Source organism: Austrofundulus limnaeus, unplaced genomic scaffold (genome assembly GCF_001266775.1).
Source record: "Austrofundulus limnaeus strain Quisiro unplaced genomic scaffold, Austrofundulus_limnaeus-1.0 Scaffold20, whole genome shotgun sequence".
In the NCBI taxonomy this organism is placed as follows: domain Eukaryota; kingdom Metazoa; phylum Chordata; class Actinopteri; order Cyprinodontiformes; family Rivulidae; genus Austrofundulus; species Austrofundulus limnaeus.
In genome coordinates this window covers 2,663,489-2,673,790 of record NW_013952422.1, presented here as the reverse complement: position 1 = coordinate 2,673,790, position 10,302 = coordinate 2,663,489, and the positions used below count along the sequence as shown (strand labels likewise).

The following is a 10,302-nucleotide window of genomic DNA, read 5'->3' as shown; positions in this document are numbered from 1 at the left end:
ACACACACACACACACACACACACACACACACACACACACACACACACACACACACACACACACACACACGAACAACATAAGACCCAAATACTGAAAAGGTCACTGAAAGTTAGACTAGTCCTACTTTTCTCTCTACTGTTTCTTTTCAATGTAGGTCAAAACAAAAAAACATTTCTCTTAAGCTCACGTTGTCCAGGTCTTTGCGCAGCGCTATCTTGCTGCTAACCAGCTCGTGTGCCAGGTCGTCGTTCTCCTGCTCCAAACGCATGTTGGCCTCCTGCAGACGACGATTCTCCCGCTGGACGGAGACAGGTTAGAGATCATTAAACGAGCAGGAGAAAGAGAAAGAAAAACACATGAAGATGGTGCAATAAAAAGAGAGGAACAGTGCAACAGAAGAAGACGCAACGAGAAGTGAAGAGCCATAAAAAAAAAGAGGAAGGAAAGTGAGGCGCCAGCAGAACAAGGAAACAAGTTAATCATGAATGTGTAAACTTTTATTCTGGGGCTCAGCTGTTTCTATAGTAAGGCAGAAAAACACATATGTGATGTAATCAGTCTGCACAGAAGAAAACTAAAGGTCTTAAAGGCTCTAACTTTCACTGTAAATGCTATTCTTTCAACAAACAATGTTATGTACTCTGTACACAACCTACATGACAACTAAAATGCACTTCATCACTGAATCCATCAGTTGTTTGCATTTTTGCACCGTGTTCAAATGATTACCTCGTATCTTTCAATGGGGGCTTCCTGTTGTTCCTGCTGCTCCCGCATGGTGTGGTACTCCTTCTCAAATTTCTTCAGCTTCTTCTGGTTGATCTTTTGCACAGACAGAACAAGCAGAGTTTGTTTCTGCAACTCCAGACGTTATTACAACCTGATAATCTGTCAGGTCGAGACTAACTCAGAAATTAAATAAAAAAACACAACTTTTTTTTTTTCATTTTGTTTTTAGAGTCAGTTGTAACACCTTTCCAACAACAAAAGAAAAGCAGCATTTTGGCTGAAACTGATACATTTATATTTATCCAATGTTCAATAATGTACACTGTCCTTGATGAATAAACCAATAAACAACACAATACCTTGAAATAGGGCCCCATAAAGCTGCCTGTACACATGAGTTAGAATAATAAGAGGAGGCCGGTGAACCATTGGGAATGATATAAGAGCATTTGTCAATAAATATACTCGACACAAATGAGTAAATAAGCAGCGAAAACTCATTTGAATGTTCAGCAAAGATTAGAAGCTGGAGCTTCTCAGCTCGGGATGTCAAGAAAAGTTAACTGGAGCCAAGAGTTGAGACGCATCAGGGACACCAAACTGAAAAAATGGATTTTTGTTTATGGGAACGTGCTCGGATCGCTCCGAGGTAACGGCTCACAGGAAAGATCTGCTGATAATGAGATCTCAGAAGACAAAAACTGAATCAACCGAGAAACTGGGAGCGACCTCAAGAGAAGCTTTGATGCTAAAGAAAGTTCAAAAAGTTTACGTCGAAAAGATTTTTTTTTCAGCTACAGGATTGTTTTACTACTATAGATGCAACAGAAATGAAAATAGTAATTTCTGCTTCTTTAATAAGTTTTAAGTACAAATGTAATTTAATTAAAGACCCACTTTTTGCAAATCTTCCTTTTTCTTTCTACTTTATATAAACCTTAATCACACACTAAATATACAGCAATCAGTATTTTTTGTCAACTTCTGATACAGAATGGCTGCAAAACAAAGTGTTTAAGCTATAATGTTTCTTCAGCAAACAAGCTGAGTTTTGACCAATCATAGTGAACTGATTGATGTACAGAAGTAGGTAATTAAAGCTGCAGCTATTAGAGCGTGTTTAACAGCATCCAGATGTTGAAATCCTGAGTCTAGTACAAACCAAGTGTCTGTGTTAGTTTTTTTAAAAGCAGGCAGTAGGAGGAGAATACACAGGAAGTGAGGAAGAGGCAGGACTTYTGTCATCTTCATCYTCACAGCCTCCACGGGCAGATTGGTTTCCAGAAGCTACTAATTAGAAAGAAAACTAACAACGCGGAACATCTTCGGCGCTCACATGCGAGTGATGTGTTTATCAATAGATGAGACATCTTTCTCATTACACAAAATCGAACTGGTTTCAAATTAGCAAGCAGCCGAACAACTTCTATATTTCTGTACATGATGGGAGCATCGTGATGACAAATGAAACTGAGGAGGAAGAGTGAYGTAAAAGTGTTTTTATCTGGAGGTTTTCCACCCTAACCCCTGTAATAAAGTATTTATAACTGAATAAGTATTCACAGAATCTTATTTTCAATTATTCTGTCTCAGTCATTTGATAATAAAATGTTTATCTTGGATTGTTTTAAAGTGATTACATTCCAACAATAAAAAAGACCCTTAAAATCATAATAATGAGGTCAATGGGGTCAAATCACTAAACGGTTTCCTGATTCTTACTCTAATATTGTGCTTGTAATAATAGTCATGTATTTGTTTTTAAACTAGTGTTCAAAACCCTATAAATAAAATATCAGCCAGGATCATTGATCAATAAACGTTTACACGTTTCGTTGAAGCATTCTTGTGAATTTTTTCCTCCAATGAGCTCATTCTGATTTATCTACAGAGGTTCTGCCTTCAGAAGGAGATAATTTAAAAAACATATTTTTTAGGTTGGAGGAGATTTAAAGTATGCTTCCCCTGCTGCTCACCTGTTCTACTGAGAACCAGGTCTCTCTCCACGCTCTTTACAGAGTTTGTGCAAATAAATACCACTGCACAAAGTTACCTTCAAAGTAAGTTCCTGTAAACTGGGCCAGACTGCTGAAAACAGGTCAGGACACAGGTNGAGGACCTATACATGTCATCATTTACCCAGAATGCTTTGCGTGTAAATAAAATGGATCCGTCCGTGTTAAAATATATCCTGCAGTATTTTTACAGTCTTTATTTTACAGTTAAAATAAATGTTTATCAAATAAAGTCTAATGTTACAACTAATCAAGGATCCCTTTAAACCTTTAGTGTTTTTTAGAAAATGTTTTGTTGCACATTTTAAAGTCAAACGAACTCCATCCATCCTTCACACAATCAGTTCTCCTGCTAAGTTGTAAGTTGGCTTAAATTTCAGACTCCCTCCCACTACTTCAACATCCTGGGTGCAGACCAGCGGCTCTCCCCTCAGGACCAGATGCAGATCTCGCAGGAAGTTAAAATTCAAGCGTTTGAGGATTTCGAGCAGTTTATTTATGGCGATGCGTGCCGCTGCTGGAGTACCTGGATTTTACACTCGGCCTCCACCAGCTGCAGCTTGGTCTGGGCCAGCTCCAGCTCCATCTCCCTCAGCTGGTTCTGCAGAGCCTCCTTCTCCTCGTCGGTCTCCTCCGGACCCCCGTCGGGCACCGTGGTCCCCGCGGGCCGAACGCGACCCTCTTTGTTGAACAGACTGCTGCACCTCTCACAGCTTTCCACTTTGGACTGAAGAAAGGAAGAAAACAAAGAGATTAAATTCCAGTTTACTTTATATCAGTTTCTTATTAAACAAACTCATTAAAACTTAATTATTTTTTTCTATTTACTGCGTTCTATTGTTTATAGCTTCAGACTTTATTAAATTGTTGCTCTAATATTAGCAAAGCAAAGGAAAACAATAAGAAGAAGTGAAACTTGGTGTAATAAATGTGGTAATTTTTGGGCAGCGCCGGCCGTATTTCCTGCCAACATGGCCGTCCTCCCAGCTCCAGTGTGAAGCAGGAGCCGGTGAGGCGTGTGTGTGCGTGAGCGCTGCGGCTGCTTGGACACGCTCCCAAAACAACCCTTTGATTTCACTGCCAGTGAAGACAGAGATAGCAGTGCACCTCTCCACAAATCTGCCCGGCCAGGAGTGGAGGGAGAGAAAGGGATCTTCAGGAGCACAAGTGGTTCGAGACCGCCGCTCTGATGGATCCCAGGAGCAAACATGTCAAACAACTCTCAGCCAATAAAAACTATTTGTTCTTATGTGATGAGCGGAAAAGACAAAGAGTTTTCTCAACAGTTTCTGAACTTCTGTTGATTTTTCTCATTTCTCGCCAAATCAGACACATTATAAAAACGCACCTCAATCCAAGTAATAAACAAATGTTCAGTCGACAACCTGACAAAGAACCAGCTTTTATCTTGATGATCGACTACACAACATGACGGCATTTAAAACTATTATTTGCACCAACAATGAGTCTCCATCGTGTTGTTTCCCAAAAAACCAACCAAACCCTGAACAAACAGACAAAAGATTCAATTAAATTAAAAAGTATTTGGAAATCATGATGGGAAGAAAGCAAAATGAAACAATGAACCTGAGAAATGCATCCTAAATTAACTGTTTTGGTGCAAAAAACAAACGTTTTTTTGTCTCACAGTTTTAGAAGTAACGTCTCTGAAAATGGCTCTGTGCCAAGTTGTTTAACACTGGTTAGTTATAAATCCTTTTAATGCTTGAATGATTCATTAATCGATGTCAAGTAGCTGAACAAACACAAACATTCCTTTGCAAATAATCAGATGAAAGCACTGGAATATAACACCACGTTTAAGAAAAAACCCTTAAAAATAAGGTCCAAGACAACTTTAGAAGACTAAAGATGACAAAAAGAAAAAAAAGTTGTATTTAGTTGGAAAATAAAAAAAATATTAAATACGTTTTATACTCCAGAATATGTATGTACAGAGTGAGTGRCGACACGTTACAAAGTTTAAGGTGTGGAAACTCACTCGGATTTTCTCCAGCTCTCCTCTGTTGGCCGTTTGTTGTTTCTCCAGTCGTTCGCTCAGCTGGGAGCAGATCTACAGAAAACACAAAGCTTGTTCACTTCCATCTGTGAYGGCGTGGAAACAAGATAGAAAGAAAGTCGAGTACAGAACTGTGACTAAACCACAYCCACTGCTCAGATCTTCTCTTACTGTTCATCAGTTTGAACCAATCAGTCGAATGCACGACGATACGTTTGCTTTAATGTTCGGAAGTTGTAATAAAATCCTGTTACTGAAACGTTMATTATAATTTGTTGCACAAAATGAAAACTTTTTCTTTTCTTTGATTTAATACAACAACTTTCCTTCCTCATGACCTGAAAAGTGAAGGCGATGTAGAAAACCAGCCTCAGACAGATGATTCAGTCTGTTGGAGTTCATCATTTTTCCTTGAACTCAGTGGAGTTTGGAGCTTCTGTTTCAGTCTCTTTATGTGTTTCAGGTCTCTTCCTGCAGTTTTCTGTTCCCTCATTCATCCTCAGTTTACAGAAAAGTCTTGAGAATCTGAGCAGATACAACATGCTCGCTCGTTCACTAATTTGTTCACTAATCTCTCGAGCTCGTCTCTGGACCACCGGTTTTTTGTTTTTCTTTTAAAAATGAGGATCTCACGTGTTCATCGGGCTCATTCTGTCTTCAGTCAGCTCCTCATGTCAGAACCAGGCTTTTTTGTTTTTCTCTTTCAGATTTTTTTTTTTTTTTCCTATAATCAGTGTCCAGGCTGAGAGGGACACGATGAGGAGGACAATGTGTTCTGATGGGATTTCAAGCCCGGTGCATGATGGGGTACTTGTCAGTCTAAAGGCAGGAATTGTTATGGCTGCACCATCTGCAGGCAAGCTGTCAAGGATTATTTCACTCATTAAAATTCAAAATGAACAGGATAGTTGCTTCCTTTTGTTTTTAATGTTGGGTCTGTTTTACTGAGCTGTGCCACACTAATAATAAATCTGCTGCTTGGTTTTAGAGCTGAGGCCTCGGACAGTCCTGGGGTCTCATTTATCAAGGATTGCGTGGAAACCATACTAAAAGTGAACGTACGGCCAAAAGACGGAAATGGCGTACGCCAAAAAATATTCAGATTTATAAAACAGTATGTGCGCACGTTTCTGCACTTCTTTCCTTCATAAATCACAGCCGCACGTCAGAGTTTGCGCATGAGGTCCCGCCTCAGGTTCTNTGGGATGAAGCTCAACAGTGACCCCTCCTGGTTTCAGAGTAGAACTGCTGGACGATACAGTTTTTATTCACGTACTTGTCTCATTTTGAGTTGATAATTTAGAAATAAATGCTGATCTATTACAGGGTGGTGCATTTTTTTAATATTCTAAACACAAAAAGTCTTAAAGAGATCAGGACATGTAGGTAAAAAAAGGCATTTTGGAATAAATCAAACATTTTTAAAATATTCTTTCTTTTTGATAAATGGAGTAAAGAAGGAAATCTCTTTCTGCTGTAAACTCACCTTCATGCTGCAGGCCAGCTCCATCAGTTTCTTTGCGTTTTCCTCGGAGCGGTACCGCTTTGGAACAGGGACACGAAAGAATTTGAGTGCACCCTCAAAGTCTGTTTGGATGAGATCATCTTTTGATGTCTGGAACAAAAATAATAACAACAACATACTAAATAAATTATAAATAGCTCTTAAAACTTTTTTTTTACAGTTGAAACTCTAAGCATGGTTAAAAAAAGATGCTTGCTGTTTTCAGCACAGAAACGGTCTGGTGACATCGAAGGAGTCTTACTTTTCATGAGCTGAAAAATAAACTTTCTCCAAAGCTGCTTGTTTCTGTTTCTACTCATAGATGTGGCTGTCAATGTGTGTGTCAGTGTGTGTGTGTTCATTTTGTAAGGAAGCTCACCTTCAGAAGTGCCAAAGCTACATTAAAGATCACACTAATACCCTGAAATAAAAAACAAAACAAAAAACGTTAGGGGTGTACTTGGCTYGGAAGAAAGTTTTCTGTAAATGTGACTGTACAACACACAAGACAACAGACCMGTCTTTTCTAATGTGTGTGAATTACAGCTGCTGTAGAATGTGTGTTAATTGACCAACCTCACACAGTAGCAGGTCGATTATATGGAAGACCATGTAAAGAGGAAACTTGGCTGTGAAGAGAGTCAAGAACCACTGGGAGGCATACATATGAGCCTCCAGACCCACATTCAGGAAATGGTTGTACAAATCAGGTATATACTCCTAAAAAATGATAGACGAGAAAAGAAAATTGAAGAAGAATAGATGGATGTGGTAGTACAGAAATGACAAAACATGAGGAAAATAACAAAGACAAAAAAGATGGGAAGGATACAGAAGGTAGAGACCAATCACTGGTCAAATTCCTGGTAAACGTCTAATAAAAAGTACGATTCAGCACCTTATATGTGCAAACGTAGCACACAAACCTGCATGAGTCTTTCAAGCTGAAAGAATTTGCAATGCAGATCTTCAAAGTTCTGTTTGAAGAGGTCCCTGAGCCCGTAATCAAACATGATCTTCACCAGGACACTAAAAGCTTGCTCCTCTGGCATCTGAAGAAAACAAAAACATTCAGTTATCAGTCTGTCATTTTAAAACTTAACAACAGGACGACTCTCAAATATCACACTCTTATTTAACTTTAACAGTTTTTCCTTCTTTTTTATGGAGCCAGTTTTACAGAATATAGAGAAATAATATTCCTCCACTAGATGGCAGTGTTAGAAAGTCTTAACAATCCAGCTGCTCTTCAGTTTTCTGGGATATCAAAAAAACATGACTGCATTTACAAAGTTCCATACTTTTATTTCTCAAGAATGAATGTCATATAAAATCAAGGAGTTGAGCATTTAAAACTAACACAATACAAGCTCACCTCCCAGAGCTATGAATGACTAAGAAGATGTCAAATGACAACTAAAACAAACCCTCTCCGCTCTGGACACGGTTCAAAGCTTTTTCCTGAACCCTGCTGTGATGTGAACTCACGTGTAGTAGCAGCACTGCAGCCAGGAAGGACTGTCCCTGGCAGTAACCAATCTCCTGATCATAAACAGAGTAGGCCTGAGGGAGAACAAAAACAGCAAACAGGTGTATAGTTACAAAAATACAGTAAAGGTAAAGTTTACAGTGAATAAAATTAAAACGTATAAGAAAAGTTTTTAAATAAGTGGTAACATATTTGAATATATTTATACATTGTTCTCTTGGCTCTTGTTTAGGAAAACCTGACTAAGCCTTAAAAAAATAATCCATCCATCCATCCATCCATCCATCCATCCATCCATCCATCCATCCATCCATCCATCCATCCATCCCATCCATCCATCCATCCATCCCTGGAATATTGAACAGCACCATCCAGCAGTATGACACAAGATGAGAGGGCACAACGACAGAGAAGAGTAAGCTAATGTTAGCTTGTTGTTGGTAGCTCGCTACTGTTGTGTAGTAAAATGGTATAGTTGCTGCAGAGGTTCATCAGTCAGTGAACAAATCAATTAGCAGTAGTAGCTGACGAGTCTGGGACCAAGCAGTTTGGCCCAATTAGAACCAGAGCTCTTGAGGTTCCAAAATTCGGGGTGGCCATAAGGGCAAATGCAAAAACATCCAACCCGGGTTTGAACCCCGGCCAGGACGTGCAGTGCAAAAACGTCAAATGTGAAGGAGCAACGGATCTAATTCGGGTCTCTGAACGTCTCACTCTATCTGTAAGGCAGAGGTCTTCAACCTTGTTCTTTGTGACCCACTGTCCTGCATGTTTTAGCTGTTTCCCTGCTTGAGCACACCTCACTCAAATAAAGTACCTTCTCAGAATGTCATCAAGTTTAGCAGAAACCTGTCAATAATGCATTTATTTCAGTTAGGTGTGTTGAAGCAAGGAAATGCCTAAAACATGCAGGACAGTGGGTCATGAGGAACAGGGTTTAAGATCTCTGCGCTAAAGGCTGTGCTAAAACAAATTTGCAAATAACACACCCAATGGCTAAAAAATGTATACAATAAAGGCGTTAGAGAGAATAGTTAGTATTTTTTGAAGTGAAGTAATTATACAGTAGGACCAAAGTGGCCCACTGAACCAGAAACACAAATAATGAGTCGAAGACAAACAAAGTGTGGATCAATTCATACACACAGGAAAGAGAGAGGCCTGTGAATAATTGAAATACACCTCAGGAGCTGCTTGTCTGAGACGAGACTAATGCCCTCATAAAATTTATCCATAATGAATGAAATAAAGCTGAAAAATGTAGTCTGACCATTCAGGTTCCTTCACAGATACATGTGTTCACTGTACGTTCAGGATAAGAAATAAATGAAAATGGTCACATTTTTTATTTTTTAACCTTATTTACCAAATTGATAGGAAAGTTACAGGGATATAATGAGTATGGACATAAAGTTCAGTCTTTCTCAGTGACTTTCTCTTATAAATGTGACTCGTGCTAGCAAATAAGTCAAATTGAGTGCGTGTTGTGGTGCAAAAACATGAAAATATTTACTTTTGAGATTAAGATTTATTTTAAAAAAATAGTTAGGTCCATAGCTATTTGGACAATGACACAAAGTTAGTTTTTTACCAGCCATCTCAATGGGAATTGCCTGGTTAGATAAAAGGTAAAATTAAAATAAAAACAAAATCAAATCCTGAGAATGAAAGAAAGCACTGACGAACTCATCGATGCAAAAAGTCCTGGATGCCCACAGAAGACAACAGAGGTGGATGATAGCAGAATAATTTCCATGGTGAAGAGAAACCCCTTCACAACAGCCAACCAATGAACAACAGGAGGTAGACGTATCAATATCCACATCTATCATAAAGAGAGGACTCCATGAAAGTAAATACAGAGGGTTCACTGCACGGTGCAAGCCACTCATAAGCTTCAAGAATAAAAAGGATAGATTTTCCCTGACATCTGCCATAGTGCTGGGACATATTTCATAAAATGTTTGCATCTCGGTGACACTTGAGGATTCCTCTTTTTTAATAAACAGCAGGAATTTCTGATGACAACACTTTAGGAGGGTGCTGGTTTTCAAAGTAGCACTCTCATAAACAAAACTAGCTTTTTACTAGTCAGGTCATAAATCCCAAAATTTTAACTAATTATATTTTATTTTGACGCTTTTGAGATGATAAATGTGAAAATAACAATTCAATATATAATAAAATTGCAACTCATGTTGCCAGCACAGGTCACAAATGTGTTTTTTCTCATTGACATTTGAAGACCAACATAATTTAGGACCAGTTGTAAGCTTTGTTTGGTAGTGAAAGAAAGTAGACAGTCATTCTAACACGACTGACTGATTATTGCTGGTCTTGTGTCCAAACAGAAACTTGTTTTGCTTTTCTGTTAAATTGTGAACTCACTGAACCAAACAGCCACAGAGTGACAGAGTTAATTAATCCTTCTGTGCAGCGCACTGACAACCCTCACTGCTGCTCTACAAACCTAATCAGACTCGCTGTGGGCAGGAGAACACATTTCTGTGTTTTGGCAATATTATATTATATTATATTATATTC

General features: G+C 38.8%; 2 protein-coding genes across 2 annotated transcripts in view; both read right to left on the bottom strand.

Annotated features, from left to right (window-relative positions):
* LOC106514551 (rab GTPase-activating protein 1) overlaps positions 1–4,819 on the bottom strand; it is a gene marked incomplete at its 5' end in the record, with an annotated part of 9,584 nt that extends 4,765 nt beyond the window's left edge. Inside the window, 2 exon segments of the mRNA XM_014003865.1 lie at positions 3,272–3,472; positions 4,748–4,819. Of these exon segments, the coding sequence (XP_013859319.1) occupies positions 3,272–3,472; positions 4,748–4,819 (273 nt within the window).
* The window catches only part of rabgap1 (RAB GTPase activating protein 1), a gene marked incomplete in the record, with an annotated part of 67,046 nt that overhangs the window by 10,207 nt on the left and 46,537 nt on the right, over positions 1–10,302 (bottom strand). The window contains 7 exon segments of the mRNA XM_014003863.1: positions 189–299; positions 731–823; positions 6,252–6,380; positions 6,649–6,690; positions 6,846–6,989; positions 7,196–7,321; positions 7,758–7,832. Coding sequence (XP_013859317.1) covers positions 189–299; positions 731–823; positions 6,252–6,380; positions 6,649–6,690; positions 6,846–6,989; positions 7,196–7,321; positions 7,758–7,832 — 720 coding nt within the window.